We start from the raw sequence: 18,558 nt of genomic DNA, 5'->3' as shown, positions 1-18,558 counted from the left end.
CTGTTTAATTCTAACATCTGTATAAAACATAAAGGTACTGATTTCGCTACATAGTCTGACATGCTTTTCCCTAAAGAGGCTAACATCTCTGGGTTTGGATCACCAATATACACAACATACTTTTGTTAATATGAATTTATACATTTCTTTGGATTATTTTGAGACTGATTAGGTTAGCCTTGAACTCCTGGTCCTCCTACTTTCGACTCCTCGGTGCTAGGATGACAGGTGTTTGCCACCTTGCCAGCTCCATTAGTGTTTTTAAACTCTATTGTATGAAACAGCACCTCCTGGCCTGAGGGGCCATTGTTCTGGACAACAGTGGGAGGTGCTGGAATTTGACCACATGTTATTCACGAGCTCATGCGATGCAGACGTGAGAACTAAAGGGCATTCGCTGCATTCTCCAACTCATGATCTTGTGAATGTGTTTGAAACCCAGAGCAGGACACTCCCATTTAATATGCGTGTTGTCCAAGATGATAGACTAGAAGGTTCCAATCATCCAAGAGGACTGAAAGGATGGGTTCCAGCCAGGACATTACAATGACTCAGCTCTTTTCCAATAATAGTACCTAGAGCTAATACTTATAGTGACATGTACTGAGTGCCAGCTGCAAGTTACACACTGTAGCTGGTAAGTTCTTATCATTCTACTCTAAGCTCTGCCCCTAGGCATTTTTGTGGGTGCTCATGAGTTGTGTGTATTTGTAGGTAGACCTACAAGACAGGGAAAATGCTACACAGAAATCAGAGTCTGCCTTCAGTGCTGACAAGATTCTCTTTTGTTCCTTGAATGTTGAAAGAATTAGCACCATGAATCCTACAAAAACTCCCTGTATCTCAGGACATGCCATTCTGTTTGTTGTGTTTGTCTGTTTTTTGAGACGGGGTTTCTTTGTGTATCTCTGGCTGTCCTGGAACTTGTTTCATAGACCAGGTTGGACTCCAACTCCCTAACATCAACCTGCCTCTGCCTCCCAAGTGCTGGAATTAAAGGCACACGACACCACTGCCTGGCCCTTACACCATGCTATTATACTGGTAAGATTTGGGGAACATGAATTGCTCAGATCTCATATACAAACAGTAGATATCTTTGACAACAATATTCTGAAATTTACTTCTAGGTCTAAGAGGAGGAGTGGAAGGATTAAAGCACACGAATGTTCCTTGTCCTCTTTAAAGTGGCTGACCTACTTGCCCCAGACGGGTGAGGTACCCAACAGAAAGTAAGCAAGAGAGCAGACAAAATGAACAAGCATAGTTCTGTGGTTTGATTTAAATAAACAACTTCTGTGGGAGAAGATGACTGTGGTCTGGGTAATGTTCATATCTATAAAACTCAAGAAAGATGAATGCAACCTGATATGCACAGAATTTTCTTGACCTGACTGTGGAATTCTGCTCTGAATTATTTTGGTCGAGAGAAACTTCTGATTGGAATCAGACATGGGCTTACCCAGCGGAGGTCATTGTCACATGGCCCTGCTCGTCCCTCTTCATCTTCATATAAAGGGAACCCTTCTCTTCGAGCCTGATAGTACTCCTTCCGAAGTTTCTGGATGCGGTCACTGTTACCAGTCATGGGACGGCCACTGTAGCACAGGAATAGATATGGTCACATGGTGAACATCAGCCTCCGAGATCCCCGTTTCCTTTCCCTGTTAAAGGGTCTGATGTCCAAATTTGAAATTTGACAATGCAATTTAAACTAGGAAAATGGTAAAATCAATAAGCAAAGAAAGGACATATCACACACACACACACACACACACACACACACACACACACATTTAACTCCAAGTATCAAGGCATCTGATTTGGGATTAATAAGTGCTTTTTGGAAATGAGAAGGTAAGATCATGTCCTGAGCTTCTAGAGCAATTAAAAAATTCACTGTGTTCTTCTTACAATCACATATGCAGTGCTTGGTTAAATTTCAATATGGGTATCCCATTCTTTCAAATGTCATTGCTTATTTGAGATCAAATCCCAGTTGTTTGACCCGAAGGTTGGATGTGACAAATGATTGGCTGGCATGCACCAGCATTCCTTTCAGTGAAACTCAAGACTTGTGTGTGTGTGTGTGTGTGTGTGTGTTAGGGGATGGGGTGCTGTCAGGATATAGGCCACTCTATGAGTGAAGGTAGACCACAGGAAAGAAAGAAGGTGAGAGATATGGCAATAAGGGAAAGATTTGGGTAGGGGAAGGTAGACAGCTCCCCAATGTTTCAGTGTGCTCCTTGTCCAAGGGTCATGTCTCTCTGTGTTACCCACTGATTCTGCTTAAGATTATAGATTGCACAGTGCCACCTTGGGCAACCAGTGGCCCCTTTATAGGTTGGGTTGATTTGTTATGATTATTTTAATATAACCAGGATTATGCTATGCTTTATAATCAGCCCAGGGAGGCAAGACAAATCAGATATATAGATCTTGACCTGCCATTGAACCTCACCGGTTCATTTAACGATTGAGTGTCCCACTGTGCCAGACCTCACATTAAGATCTGGAGATGTAAAGATGAGCGTTTCATATCCTTTCCTGGATGAATCTGCTGTGGAATAATCCTTGTGTACACTGTAAAGATTTGTACACTCGAATTAGTATAATAAAACGCTGATTGACCAGTAGCCAGGCAGGAAGTATGGGCAGGGCAATCAAACTAACGATGATGGGAAAGAGAAGGGCAAAGTGGAGAATCACCAGCCAGATGCAGTGGGCCCAGGTAATGATTGTGCCATGCTAATAAATGTAAGAGCACATGGCAAAGCATAAATAGAAATATGGGTTAATTTGAGTGTAAGAGTTACCTAGTAACAAGCCTGAGCTATTGGCTGAGCATTTACAATTTGTGTTAAGCCCTCGAATCAATTATTTGGGAAGCAGATGCCAGGAACAAATGGGCGGGAGAGAAATGTGACTACACGAACCACAATCTCGGAGGAATGAATATGACACCACTGGAAGAATCTGCACAGGGCTTACGGGAACATGAGTGCTTAAATTTTGATAGGGCAAGAGCAGGCCATGGGAGGTGATAGTGGAAGGCTCCATCGAGGAGGCGATACTCTAGTTGAAACTTATAGGAACAAAAACATTTTGCTTTGGGGATTCATTTCCCAGTCAGCACATTTGGGCAAGTAGAGGTCCCAGTTACCTTTGTTCTACCCCCCTTTACATCAGAAGATATGTGGTCCCTTCCTCATGTTATTAGTAAGTATTGATGACCTGAGTCTTGGATAAGAATCACTCTGTAGTTTATGGCTATATGGGAGGGATTGTGGGAAGAGGAACAAGGGACTATTGGATACATATGTAGAAACCCTGATGTGAAGAACCTTGCATGTCATAAAGGTCCTTAGGTATTACTGTTTAGTTTTACACTTAAATGAGACACCTTATAAAAAAAAAAGAGCTAACTCAAAACAAAGTAAAGTATTCGACAATTAAGCTAGGAAGTTATAAGAAATAAAGTTGTAAGTAAACATGTTTTCAGGACAAGGTCTTCTACTGGATGGGAAAGTAGTGGACAGTGTGCCCACAGGTTGGCTGTGTGGCTTCTCACCAGTAAGTATGCACTGGCCACTGGGCTTCACAGGTCCACTAGCGATGTCAATTGATCAACGATCAATGCTTTTGACTAAGAAAGGGCAAACCCTGAGGTTGGAGTAATGGCTCCGTACTTAAGAGGAATTTGATTCTCAGCACATATGTTTATAGCCACTTATAATTCAAACTCCATGGAATCTGCCACCCTGGGTCTATCTATGTGTGCACCTGCACTTACATGCACACAGCCATGCAGACACACATGCACACACATGATTAAAAATAATGAGAATAAATCTTAAAAAAGAGTAAGTTAAGTGCCGACAAGGGGTGACACAGACCTTCCTTTTTCCTATGTATTGAAAAATTCTTAAAATAGTTCTATTTCTCCTTCCTTTTTGTTTTTAATTTAAAAAGATAACCCTCAATACAATAAGGGACTGCTAAGCTTTCCTGGAGTGCATGCGGTGAGAGCAGCATGCTCTACTCTGAGAGCTGTCTGGCTCCTTAGTAATACAAGAGGACTGCAGGGGCTAGATCCAATGCACAGGCTTCTGCTGGTTACAGAGATGCAAGAGCAGCATTCAAACTCACCAGATGAGTTCAATCAACGTGGTGCAAACATTGCATACATAATCTATTAGTTTACCCCAAAGAAACTGAAGCATTGAATTCAAGTAGAATGAAGTCATCAGTAATAAAGGAAAACAGAAAAAGGGAAGAAAGCGACTGGTAAGGTACTGTTTTTATAAAAGGACCAAACATCACAATATTCTTCCATTTGTGGTGGGAAAAAATCACATTCAGACTATAAACTGTTCTTCCATATGCCTATAAATACGTAAATTTAAAACTATGGGTTTGATCAGCTTGCCATTCTCGAACAAGACAGTAAGGCAAGAATATAAAAGCAGTTGTTCAGCATTCAAAAAAAGTCCCTCATGGCCAACAGGAGCATGACTATGTACCTGGAAGAGAAATCTGGCCCCAGTGAAAAAGAAGAGGAAAGTCATGGAGTATCTCCATGCAAAATGTGCTGTGTCTTCTCCCAAGTGTGAAGAGTCTTATTTCCCCGTTTCTAAAAAACCTCTTTCTGCCCTTTAGTAACAACAGTATAGTTTTCCAAGTGTTTTATATGTTAGGAATCCCACATTCTAATTCATTTTTCAGTGCTTCTCAGTAGATAATACATGCTTATCACTAAACTAATAAAATGTTATATATTATAGTGTCATAAGCATAGTATTCAATTGATTCTATTTTGTGTTAAAGTTATGCAAATTTAGCAATTTGATGCTAGATTTATAGATATTTTGTAGCAATGTTATCAACCATTATAATGATAACTTACACCATAAATATATTGATGCAAACCTTTATTTCTGCTGTCTGGTCAGAGTGCACACCACAAATAAATTACACTCTTCTTTCTGAAGGACCCTAGAGGACGTTAGAATCCTTCTGAAGCCAGGACTTCAGAAAACTACCAAGCCATAGGGTAGACACTTGAATGGACTTTATTTATAATTCTAGTGTAATAGCTTTGGAAAATACTTCAAAGTCTGAAAATAATATTAAAAGATAATGTCTATTGTTCTGCTCATCTAAAGGAAGAAGAGAAGGAAATCAGGTATGGATGACTAAGAAAGTTGGTGTGACTCCAAACATTCCTGTTGACTGGAGTGACTTGTGATTGAAACCATCTATCTTCTCTATATCGTAGAGACTTGGGCCTCTAGCAGACACAAAACCATGAGGGACTTAAGGCTAGCACACAGGATTTGACTATTGAAGGTCTCACTCCTGAAGGTCCCTAGGTGCCACCAGGTCTATCATCTTGTTTTTATGGAACGTAGTAGCAGGAATTCTGGGAAACCTTCTCCCTGACATATTCAGAAGTGACATCAAGTTCTGATGAAACTCAAAGCTCTTAAAGGATTAAACATCTACACCACTACATGGAAGATTAGGCTCTCTGTATTTGTTGTTTATCGGACAATTAGAGTTTGGATCCTCTGTGTTTGTTTTTTCAACAAGGCAAGGATTATACTTGCGCATGACGACACCCAATTGAGTCTGGCCATTCTTACAAAAATAGCTGTATCTCTATGTAGGTGACCAGTAATGGTCTTAGAATATTGAATTAACTCAAGGTATATAGCAAGACGTTTATGCTAATTAGGATTTTTTGTCAATTACATAGCCTGTGTCTTTAAAGGCAGTATCTTTAAACAGGCCTTTTTTAGAACACCGCTGAGTTGGACAGAGCTTAATTTTTTTTTATTTTAGTTCATTTTTTTAAAAATTTTTTATTGAAAAAAAGAAAAAAAAAGTTCCGCCTCCTCCCAGCCTCCCATTTCCCTCCCCCTCCACCCACCCTTCTCCCCCTTCCCCCACTCCTCTCCCCTTCCCTCTCCAGTCCAAAGAGCAGTCAGGGTTCCCTGCCCTGTGGAAAGTCCAAGGTCCTCCCCACTCCGTCCAGGTCTAGGAAGGTGAACATCCATACTGGCTAGGCTCCCACAAAGCCAGAACATGAAGTAGGATCAAAACCCCGTGCTATTGTCCTTGGCTTCTCATCAGCCCTCATTGTTCGCCATGTGCAGAGAGTCTGGTCTTATCCCATGCTTTTTCAGTCACAGTCCAGCTGGCCTTGGTGAGCTCCCAATAGATCAGCCACACTGTCTCAGTGGGTGGGTGCACCCCTCATGGTCCTGACTTCCTTGCTCATGTTCTCCCTCCTTCTGCTCCTTATTGGGTCCTTGGGAGCTCAGTCCGGTGCTCCAGTGTGGGTCTCTGTCTCTATTTCCATCCATCACCAGATGAAGGTTCTATGGTGATATGCAAGATATTCGTCAGTATTGCTATAGGATAGGGTCATTTCAGGTTCCCTATTCTGAGCTGCCCAAGGAACTAACTGGGAACATCGCCTTGGGCTCCTGGGAGCCACTCTAGGTTCAAGTCTCTTGCCAACCCTAATGTGGCTCCCTTAACTAAGAATTGTGCTTCCGTGCTCCCCTATCCAACCTTCCTTTATCCCACTCATCCTGTTTTCCCAAGTTCCCCCCATCCTCCCCTTCTCCCTTTTCTCTCCCCATCTCCCCTTACCCCTATCCCACGCCACCCCCAAGATCCCAATTTTTTGCCCGGCGATTTTGTCTACTTCCCATAGCCAGGAGTATAACTATATATTTTTCTTTGGGTTCACCTTCTTATTTAGCTTCTTTAGGATCACCAATTATAGACTCCGTGATCTTTATTTATGGCTAGAAACCAATTATGAGTGAGTACATCCCATGTTCATCTTTTTGGGTCTGGGTTACCTCACTTAGGATAGTGTTTTCTATTTCCATCCATTTGCATGCAAAATTCGAGAAGTCATTGTTTTTTACCGCAGCGTAGTACTCTAATGTGTATATATTCCACACTTTCTTCATCCATTCTTCCATTGAAGGGCATCTAGGTTGTTTCCAGGTCTGGCTATTACAAATAATGCTGCTAGGAACATAGTTGAACAAATGCTTTTGTAATATGATAGGGCATCTCTTGGGTATATTCCCAAGAGTGGTATTGCTGGGTCCAGGGGTAGGTTGATCCTGAATTTCCTGAGAAACTGCCACACTGCTTTCCAAAATGGTTGCACAACTTTGCATTCCCACCAGCAATGGATGAGGGTACCCCTTCCTCCACAACCTCTCCAGCAAAGGCTATCATTGATGTTTTTGATTTTAGCCATTCTGACAGGTGTAAGATGATATCTCAAAGTTGTTTTGATTTGCATTTCCCTGATTGCTAAGGAGGTTGAGCACGACCTTAAGTGTCTTTTGGCCATTTGAACTTCTTCTGTTGAGAATTCTCTGTTCAGTTCAGTGCCCCATTTTTTAATTGGGTTAATTAGCATTTTAAAGTCTAGTTTCTTGAGTTCTCTATATATTTTCAAGATCAGACCATTGTCTGTTGCAGGGTTGGTGAAGATCTTCTCCCAGTCAGTAGGTTGTCTTTTTGTCTTAGTGACAGTGTTCTTTGCTTTACAGAAGCTTCTCAGTTTTATTCAATGTTGCCCTTAATGTCTGTGCTGCTGGGGTTATACATAGGAAGCGATCTCCTGTACCCATCTGTTGTAGGGTACTTCCCACTTTCTCTTCTATCAGGTTCAGTGTGTTCGGCCTGATATTGAGGTCTTTGATCCATTTGGACTTAAGTTTTGTGCATGGTGATAGATATGGGTCTATTTTCATTCTTCTACAGGTTGACATCCAGTTGTGCCAGCACCATTTGTTGAAGATGCTTTCTTTCTTCCATTGTATACTTTTACCTCCTTTATCGAAAATGAGGTGTTCATAGGTTTGTGGGTTAAAATCCGGGTCTTCTATACGATTCCATTGGTCAACTTCTTTGTTTTTATGCCAGTACCACACTGTATTCATTACTGTAGCTCTGTAATAGAGTTTGAAGTCAGGGATTGTAATGCCTCCAGACGATCCTTTATTGTATAAGATTGTTTTGGCTATCCTTGGTTTTTTGTTTTTCCATATAAAGTTGAATATTGTCCTCTCAAGATCTGTGAAGAATTTTGATGGGATCTTGATGGGGATTGCATTGAATCTATAAATTGCCTTTGGTAGAATTGCCATTTTTACTATGTTGATCCTCCCAATCCAAGAGCAAGGGAGGTCCTTCCATTTTCTGGTATCCTCTTCAATTTCTTTCTTCAATGCCTTAAAGTTCTTGTCAAATAGATCTTTCACTTCCTTGGTCAGAGTTACCCCAAGATATTTTATGCTGTTTGTGGCTATCGTGAAAGGTGAAGCTTCTCTGATTTCCCTCTCTGCTTCCATATCCTTTGTGTATAAGAGGGCGACTGATTTTTTGGAGTTGATCTTGTATCCTGCCACATTACTAAAGGTGTTTATCAGCTGTAAAAGTTCTTTGGTGGAGTTTTTGGGGTCGCTTATGTACACTATCATATCATCTGCAAATAACGAAAGTTTAACTTCTTCCTTTCCAATTCGAATCCCCTTGATCCCCTTATGTTGTCTTATTGCTATTGCTAGAACTTCAAGCCCTATATTGAAGAGGTATGGAGAGAGTGGACAGCCTTGTCGTGTTCCTGATTTTAGTGGGATGGCTTTGAGTTTCTCTCTGTTTAATTTGATGTTAGCTGTCGGCTTGCTGTATATAGCTTTTATTATATTTAGGTATGACCCTTGTATCCCTAATCTCTCCAATACTTTTATCATAAAGGGATGTTGAATTTTGTCAAATGCTTTTTCAGCATCTAATGAAATGATCATATGTTTTTTTTTCTTTCAGTTTATTTATATGATGGATTGCATTGATAGATTTTCGTATGTTGAACCAGCCCTGCATCTCTGGGATGAAGCCTACTTGATCATAATGAGTAGTTTTTCTAATGTGTTCTTGGATTCGGTTTGCCAGTATTTTGTTGAGGATTTTTTGCGTCGATGTTCATGAGTGAGATTAGCCTGTAATTCTCTTTCTTGGTTGAGTCTTTGTGTGGTTTTGGTATCAGAGTAACTGTAGCTTCATAAAAGGAATTTGGCAATGACTCTTCTGTTTCTATATTGTGAAATACATTAAGGAGTATAGGTATTAGGTCTTCTTGGAAGTTCTGGTAGAATTCCGCATTGAAACCATCTGGTCCTGGGCTTCTTTGGTAGGCAGGTTTTTGATAACAATTTCTAATTCTTCACGACTAACAGGTCTATTTAGATTGTTCACCTGGTCCTGGTTTAACTTTGGTATATGGTATTTATCTACAAAATTGTCCATTTCTTTTACATTTTCCAGTTTTGTGGCATACAGGCTTTTGTAGTAAGATCTAATGATTCTCTGAATTTCCACTATGTCTGTGGTTATGTCCCCCTTTTCATTTCTGATCTTATTAATTTGCATATTCTCTCTCTGCCGTTTGATTCGTTTGGATAGGGGTTTATCAATCTTCTTGATTTTCTCCAGGAACCAGCTTTTTGTTTCATTGATTCTTTGGATTGTTTTCTGTGTTTCTATTTTGTTGATTTCAGCCCTCAGTTTGATTATTTCCAGTCTTCTACTCCTCCTAGGTGAGTCTGTTTCTTTTTTTTTCTAGAGCTTTCAGGTGAGCTGTTAAGTCTCCAATGTGTGCTTTCTCTGTTTTCTTTAAGTGGGCACTTAGTGCTATGAACTTTCCTCTTAGGACTGCTTTCATAGTGTCCCATAACTTTGAGTATGTTGTTTCTTTATTTTCATTGAATTCAAGAAAGACTTTAATTTCTTTCTTTATTTCTTCCTTAATCCAGGTATGGTTCAGTAGTTGATTGTTCAGTTTTCATGAGTTTGTAGGCTTTCTGGGGGTAGCATTGCTGTTGAATTCTAACTTTAATCCATGGTGATCTGATAAGACACAGGTGGTTACTAATATTTTCTTGTAACTGTGGAAGTTTGCTTTGTTACCGAGTATGTGGTCAATTTTCGAGAAGGTTCCATGAGCTGCAGAGAAGAAGGTATATTCTTTCCTATTTGGGTGGAATATTCTATAGATGTCTGTTAAGTTCATTTGATTCATTACCTCCATTAATTCTCTAATTTCTCTGTTAGGTTTCTGTCTGATTGACCTGTCCATTGGTGAGAGAGGAGTGTTGAAGTCTCCTACTATTAGTGTGTGCGGTTTGATGGCTGCCTTGAGTTTTAGTAATGTTTCTTTTACGTACGTGGGTGCTTTTATATTAGGGGCATAGATATTCAGGATTGAGACTTCATCTTGATGAATTGTTCCTGTTATGAGTATAAAATGTCCCTCTCCATCTCTTCTTATTGATTTAAGTTTGAAGTTAACTTTGTTAGAAATTAGTATGGCCACACCTGCTTATTTCTTAGGTCCATTTGCTTGATAAGCCTTTTCCCAGCCCTTTACTCTGAGTAGGTGCCTGTCTTTGTGGTTGAGGTGTTTTTCTTGCAAACAGCAGAATGTTGGATCCTGTTTTCGTATCCAATCTCTTAGCCTGTGCCTTTTTATATGTGCGTTGAATCCATTGACATTAAGTGATTTTAACGACCAGTGGTTATTAACTCCGGTCACTTTTTTAGCAGTAGAGTTTGTGTGTTTACCTTCTTTGCGTTGCGTTGGTGAAGGGTCTCTAGATGTCTGAGTTATTGTGGTCATTGTTGGACTCCTTTGTTAGTGATTTTCCTTCTATTACTTTCTGTAAGGCTGGGTTTGTGGCTACTTATTGTTTAAATTTGTTTTTATCCTGGAAAATTTTGTTTTCTCCATTTATAGTGAACGAAAGCTTGGCTGGGTATAGTAGTCTGGGGTTGCATCCATGGTCTCTTAGTTTTTGCAGTACATCTATCCAGGACCTTTTGGCTTTCATGGTTTCCATAGAGAAGTCAGGTGTAAGTCTGATAGGTTTACCTTTATAAGTAACTTGGCCTTTTTCCTTTGCAGCTCTTAATATTCTTTCTTTATTCTGTATGTTTTGTGTTTTGATTATTATATGGCGAGGGGATTTTGTTTTTTTGATCCAGCCTATTCGGTGTTCTGTATGCTTCTTGAACCTTCATAGGTACATCTTTCTTTAGGTTGGGAAAGTTTTCTTCTATAATTTTATTAAATATGTTTTCTGGACCATTGAGCTGCACTTCTTCTCCTTCTTCTACTCCTATTATTCTTAGGTTTGGTCTTTTTATTTTGTCCCATATTTCCTGAATGTTTTGTGATGAGAGTTTGGTGGACTTGTTGTTTTCTTTGATCAGTGCATTTATTTTCTCTATGGTATCTTCAGAATCTGAGATTCTTTCTTCTATCTCTTGTATTCTGCTGGTTATGCTTTTTTCTGTAGTCTGTATTCGTTTACCTAGATTTTCCATGTCCAGCTGGCCCTCTGTTTGTGTTTTCTTCTTTGCCTCCATTTCAGTTTTCAAGTCTTTAACTGTTTCCATTATCTGTTTGATTGTTTTTCCTTGGTTTCCTAGGGTATCATTCACTGATTTATTCAATTCTTCAAACTTTCTGTTATACTTTTCATCCATTTCTATAAGGGCATTTTTTACATGCTGTTTAAGGGCGTCAATCACATTCTTAAAGTCAATTTTTTTCTACTTCTTCTTGATTAAGGTGTTCATGTCCTCCTGTTGTGAGGTTGCTGGGTTCTGGTGGTTTCATGTTGTTTTTCAGATTGTTGGGTGAATTCTTGCATTGGCGCCTGCCCATCTCTTCCTCCGAATGCTTCCCTATGGATGTTCTTTTACAGGATCAGGTCTCCTTGCCTACCGATGTACCTTCCCAGTGATGGCACTCCCCAGTGATGGCTCTCCTTGTGCTCCAGTGATGTCTCTCCCCAATGATGGCTCTTCTGGTGCTGAGATCAGATCTCCGTGCTGGTTGGGTAGCTCGTAAACAAAGCGCCTACCTTGCTTGCTGCAGGCGGCTATTGAAAAAAAGGAGCTCCCGCCCGCTAGGTTGACCTCGGAATTTGGCCCCAGCGCCCCTGAAGAGGGAAGGAAGGCAGAAAGGGGGAGGGTTCTGGATGTAAGCTGGGTGGGATAGGAAGAGAGAGGCAGTTTGCTAGGTGTATAGGCCCAGCAGGAAGCCCAGGAAGTATAGGGAGGATGAGGAACGTCTGAGTTCCCTGTCCCGGTACCGAGATCAGATCTCCGTGCTGATTGGGTAGCTCGTAAACAAAGCGCCACCTTGCTTGCTGCAGGCAGGCTATTCCAGAGCCTAATTTTGTAATGGGTTTCATTTTCTTTGCAGTTTTCGATAGTCATAAATAAAGACCATATGTGAAGCCCTTCACACCAGAGCGCTACATACTTTTCTGGATTCTAAACTTACTCTTCCTTGCTCATAATCCCTTCCACTGGAATACTTCTTAGAAATGGGTATAGGTCTGAGCACGGCGCAGTCTTCTCTCCTTGCTGCTGTGGTCTGCGGAAGGTAACCTAGCTTTATGGAGCAGCTGGGATGTCCCGGACATGGGATCTGTGCTCCTGTCCTCAGTCAAATCTGTGAGGACAGTGTTGTTGTTGGCGTTTCCCAGACTCGCACACCAAGGCTCAGAGAAGAAGGAAATATGAGCATTGCGTGGCGGGCCAGGATTTGTGTGCCTGTAAAACCCTAGCTATTTCTCCTATATCAAGTGGCCTTGGGAGAAAGGCATTAAAATGCAGCAGGCATTGTGGAGCAACAGTTCACAGGCATTTCAACACAGAGGGAATTTAGTGCGGTGCATTTATAGGCATACCTTTTGATATTCTTTTATTTGCACAGATCTTTGCTATAAAAAATAGAAATCGAAGTAGCTAAAGTAATAGGAATACAAGCAATGAAGTCTGTATTCATTAAAGGAATGATGTTGGAGCGATTGCAGACTGACATTTCTGGGCAATTAATATTATATCACTAACAGGCTCATGTGGGAAACTGACATAAAACTGAACGGAGTGCAGAAGAAAATCAACATCTGACTAGGATCCCACATGAAAGACCAAGACTGTGGATGAAGTCTAGGGTGGAGAGGCAGCCAGAGGCTGCAGGGAAAGTTTTGTCTGTGTGGAGCTTTATTTTGCTAACCATACTAGAAATTCCACAAAATATTCTAAGAAAACCATCCAGCTGAAGGCAGGTTATCATGGGAATGATTACAAGGTTTCGCTGGTAAAAAAAATAAAAAAATTCCTGCCCAATAAAAATGTGAGAGATTCTTATCTATGTATGGAGGATCTTATCCTTTTTCTCTCTCGCTCATATATTTCATCCCTATGGCACTCTTTCCCCTCCTTCCATTTCTCCAGAACCCCCCTCTCGCTCCCCCCTCAGATCTATCGCTTCTTCTGCCTCCCCTCAGCCAAGAGCAGGCCTCCCAGCTACCTCAGTGAAACATGACATAAGAGCCAACAATAAGCCCAGGCACATATCATAGCATCAAGGGTGGATGAAGCAACCCAGTAGGGGGATTAAGGTTTCACAAGCAGGCAAAAGAGTCAGAAACAGTCCCTGTCTCTCTCACTGTTTGGAGTCCCACAGAAACACCAAGGTACCCAGTCATAACACATATGCAGAGGACCTATATCAGACCCCTACAGGCTCCCAGATCTCTGCAAGTTCCAGGAGTCCTGCTCAGTTGATTCTGGAGGCCATAAAGGGAGGATCTTATTCTTATGTATGTATTGAAGATAATGAGTAATTAAAAAACATTTAGATTTCTACACTCTGTAGACCTGACAGCATTTACACAAATACTACAGAATTAACATTCCATGATGAAAATACATTTAAATATGTGCCAATAATATTAAAGATACTTTAATATTATTATATTTAATATTAATATTTAATAATAAATACTTGGTTTTAAGAGGGTTCAATTCTATAGAATTCTCCCAATTACATTTTTGTCCCCAAAAGTTCTGGAAATTATCTGATTTTTACTGAAAACTAAGATTATGCATTTCAAACCTCACACCCCAGGAGTAACCTAGTCTTGTATTGGCTTTAGATATCTTGATTTTGCATCCAGTGACATTGTGGAACTCTAATCATGGGTAGCATTTTGGGATTCTTGTTTCTAATTTCTTCTCCAATTCTCCCTCATTATCTATGATGATTTAACTATTTTATAGGAGCAAAGATATTCTAAAGAAATGCATGGGCCCTTCCCTTTGACTATCAAATTATTGAAGCAATGGGCCCTAAGAGACTGGAATTTTCCACAGGAGTGTTATGCTGATAGAGTGATAAAAGCAAGAATCCGAGTGTGGAGAGGGGGACAGCGGGGGGGGGGGGCACAGCAGGGGAGAAGGGGGGGACACAGCGGCAGGGGGAGACACACGGGGGGCACAGTGGGGGGAACACAGCGGGGGGGACACAGCTGTGGGGGACACATCTAGTGCAGGGGGGGGCTGGGCACAGCCAGGGTGGGGACACAGCAGGGGGGACACAGCTGGGGGGGAATACATCCAGCGGGGGAGGGCACAGCCAGGGGGAAGGGGGACACAGTAGCAGGGGGTGGGGGTGAGACACAGCTGGGGGGCACACATCCAGGGGGGGTACAGCCAGGGGGAAGGGGGACACAGTAGCAGGGGGTGGGGTAGGGGGGTGGGGGTGGGGGGACACATCTAGCGAGGGTGTGGGGTATGGGGGTGTCGGGGGGTGTGGGGCACAGCCAGGTGGGGCACAGCAGGGGGGACACAGCTGGGAGGGAACACATCCGGGAGGGGCACAGCCAGGGGGAAGGGGGGACACAGTAGTAGGGGGTAGGCGTGAGGGAACACACAGCTGGGGGGGACACATCCAGCGGTGGGGGGGCATAGCCAGGATGGGGGCTTGTCCTGGAAAGAGATTCCACATTTATCTAACAACTTGTCAGACCACCTTGCAGGAGAGACTGGATCCAAGAGTATACCGATGGGTGGGACCACACTTTGGCCAAGTCTTTTTAGTTATGGCTACTTCTTGCCTTCTGTTTAAACCCGGATCTTAGCTTAGAAGATAGACTTGAGGAGGACTGGACCTCTTTGTTCCTTTTCCCACCCGGCTATACTTAATAAATCTTTTTTTTTCCCTGGCTTTTTAGTATTTGTCTCATTAATTGGCCTATTGAGGATAGTTGGCTGAGCCTCGCTTGTTAAAGCTGCCAGGGCCCAGGCTCTGATCCTAATAGCTCTGGTGAAAATGATACTCTCCATTTTCACCGAGTTTTGCCAACAGTTCACCCTAAAATAATGAGGATTTATCTCGATCATATGATTTCTACCAGAATTAAGTTAACTTTGTGATTAAAACAATTGCTGCAATTAAGAACCTCTTGTTTAGGATGACTGCATTTAAGTTCCTTGATTAAGACTGACTAGTTTAGAGAACAGGCAAATGACATTAGTAACAGTCAAAATCAACATTTTACGTGTGAAATTCCCTGTTTCTTCAAGGAAGTGTACTCAGAGGACATCAGGAGACAGAGGTTAGGCCCCTAAAGATAGAAATATCTCATAACGATGAGGTGGTTGAGCTGTGGAAAAGTAACCTAGGTTCTATATTAATATACAGCTTTGGAAAGTATACATGTCTAAGGCTGCTCTAGCCTACCGCTTATGCCAGGATGTGGTGGGGCCTTCAAAACCTGCTTCAGAGGAATTACTATTCAAATGGGGGTCATAGGTAATGAAAAAAACCCCCAAAACATGATCCTATATTAGCTCAGGCCAGATCCTGGTCCTGCCCAGGCTGCGCTGGTGGCATTTGACCCAGATGCAATAATGTGACAATGTGCCTTGGCTAACGCACTCCTGACTTTGCCATGGCAGTGACAGCCTGTCCTTTCAACTTTCTCCACAGGCTTCCTGCTCCTCATATCTGCTTCCCTTAAGATTCACGTCTCGGTACTTCCCTCCTGCCTGGATGAACTGACCCTCTGACTTCTACAGATTGGAAATTTATCTTGGAAATTGTAACCCTGGCTGGACTGACCACAGTGAATCAAGCTGTAACGGTGGAGCGTAAAGAAATGATACTTTTGATTGCATAATGGTGAACACTGCCATTCCCACCACGAACACAGCTACTATTTACCTGGGATGTAATCGTACTGATTCATGAAAGGCACCATTCTCCTGCACTAGAGTGTTGTGAGATTTGACACCAGATCGATGTCATGTCTTCAGAGAAAAGGCATAGACTTTACCTAGCGCTTTATCAGCTGAGACAAATGCAGGGCTGATCTCTGAGGTCAGAACACCCTGCTTCTCTGCCTCTTCTTCCAGAAGAAACCAAGACTCCCCAGAGCGGCCCTGCCAGTGTGGTTCACAATTCAACAATAAAACTCAAGTTGTTTCCACTCACCTTTGCAAGCCTGCCACAGGTAATCACATTTATTCTCTTATATACAGGACCTGCCGGCTGAATTCAACTTACCAAGGCCATATTGTCTTAATCATAGAATGGCCATGAATTACTCGTAGTTGAATACTATTAAGGCACATTTCCACTAACATACATAGTAGAGTATTTGTAACCTTAAATAATTTGCATATATACTAGACCTTTCAAACATGTATATATATATATATGTATATTCACATAAGTATATATCTAATCTATATTGTTTCAAGGCATTTTGCCAATTTTATAAACAATATGAAGTACACAGGGATTATAGAAAATGTTCATAAGTTATTTATATGGTAATGCTTACTTCTTAAAAAAGAACTATTTTAAAATATAGCTAAAATATTCACATAGAATAGTGGGCAAAATTATCCTTTCATCTCTTCTCAATGTGTTTGCCAAACAAGTATACAGTAATGCCAAAAAAAAAAAAATAGATGTGGATCAATGTGGAGCTGCGTCTTCTATTTGAGATGATAAATGAACCGTGCCCTGTGTTGCCGCCCTGTAAACACTGCTACTCTTACATGGCCTTGCGTCAGAACTGCATCTAATTGATAGATTTAATTTATCAGTGCTTAGATGTAAACAGAGGCTTGGGCGGTTTTAAAAGACGTTCCCATCAGAGCTTCCATCCACTGAAGTATCCCTGGATATGAGCTAACTTAGTTTCCTCCTGTTTGTTCCTAACAGCCGTTTATTTCTTGAGTTTTTTGCTTTTGTGAGTGGGATCTCAGTGTTCAGAGTGGCATTATGGGTCCAACATAGTCCTGTGCACACAGTGGGGAGAAACAGTCTAATGCAGAACTACAGGGAAGAACACTGGGTGGGCTGAGGGGTCAGAAGGGGGAATCAACAGAGCATCCTCCTGCAGGGTCTTCCAGGCCAGTTTCGAATACACACAGATCTTTAGTCCACATAATGACTGAAAACTAACCATAAGATCCAAGTCCACCTGAAACCTTAAAAGTTTTATCAGAGGATTTTATGGTCCAGGATAAAATGATCAAAATCTAGATAAAAGTAAATGGAAGAAACCAACCAAGTTTGTGCTATTTTAGCTTGCATCCATCTTCTTGATGCGAACAGGGGACAAGACAAGGAGGAAGGAAGTTTTATTGAGCAAATTAATAACAATATGTGCACACACACCCCTCCCACAGAGATTCACACCAATAGCTACAGAATCCGAAAGATAAAATTATTACCTTCTAGGCTTCAATCAAACACAGCTTGAGTTTTAAGAATACACATCTGACATTTAGACGTGGATTAAGCTTTCAGGGTCATTCTGGGAAAGCAAGCCTTTGTGGGCTGCAGGCCATGAAACCTTGGGAAATTCTAGGCCTCTGTGAGATTCCCTCTTCCTCAGAAGAAACGACAGAGAAGGTCTCACCTCCTGGGGGACCATGGAGTGCCATCAACCTAGTGATTTTCAGCAGCTAGATATCCGGGTCGTCCCTTCTGGCTAACAAGGAAGTCAGCCCTAACAGGTGACATGGTTTTAAGGGGAAGGAAGGACATTCTAATGATCCAGTGTAGGATGGTAGCACTGTCATTCAGAGAACAGTCTGGAGAATGTATGCACAGTAGGCATTTAAGACAGCAGTTTTTTACAAATCAATCCCTGTCTCCCATCTTCTCTTTCAGTAGAAGAGTTTAGGAAAATAATTAAAGTGACAGAGAAATATATACTAAAAAATTCTTTCAGTTGAAAGAACCTAAAAGTTGTGGGAGCCAAAGTATTATATATATATTATACATATGCAACTTAGTCCTTACCTTCATGTCTGTTAGGAATGCGTGTAACCAACTAGCTACACAGAAGTGATGCTTGAATCACAGCTTTGTGACAATGGGGAAGATGTTAACGATGAGACATGATGTTGATAAACAGGTCATTCCATTTGCAGTATAATGATATGATTATTGTTAAAATAACTAGGTCCACCAGACTAAGAACTTGCTAATGACTTACTCTGAAGAGCTCTACATTTAATTTCTTTTTCACCTAATGCACAAATGCTGAGATCTTTTGCAGCTTTAAATATGCTTAGAACAACCACCCCACCAAAATAGATTCTTGACTTTCAAGAGTTGACTACAAAGGTAAGATCAACTGA

At 41.4% G+C, this 18,558-nt stretch overlaps 1 protein-coding gene across 2 annotated transcripts in view; it reads right to left on the bottom strand.

Moving 5' to 3' along the window:
• Positions 1 to 18,558, bottom strand: part of Pard3b (par-3 family cell polarity regulator beta) — a 1,021,419-nt gene that overhangs the window by 115,867 nt on the left and 886,994 nt on the right. For both annotated transcript variants that reach the window (XM_041659081.1, XM_041659082.1), the window contains exon 21: positions 1,463 to 1,598. In XM_041659081.1, the coding sequence (XP_041515015.1) occupies positions 1,463 to 1,598 (136 nt within the window). The remainder of the gene's footprint in view (positions 1 to 1,462; positions 1,599 to 18,558) is intronic.

The sequence above is a fragment of the Microtus oregoni genome, unplaced genomic scaffold (genome assembly GCF_018167655.1).
Source record: "Microtus oregoni isolate MIOR12 unplaced genomic scaffold, Mior012 000010F_ref0000083, whole genome shotgun sequence".
Classification (NCBI taxonomy): domain Eukaryota; kingdom Metazoa; phylum Chordata; class Mammalia; order Rodentia; family Cricetidae; genus Microtus; species Microtus oregoni.
This window is presented reverse-complemented; position numbering and strand designations above follow the sequence as displayed.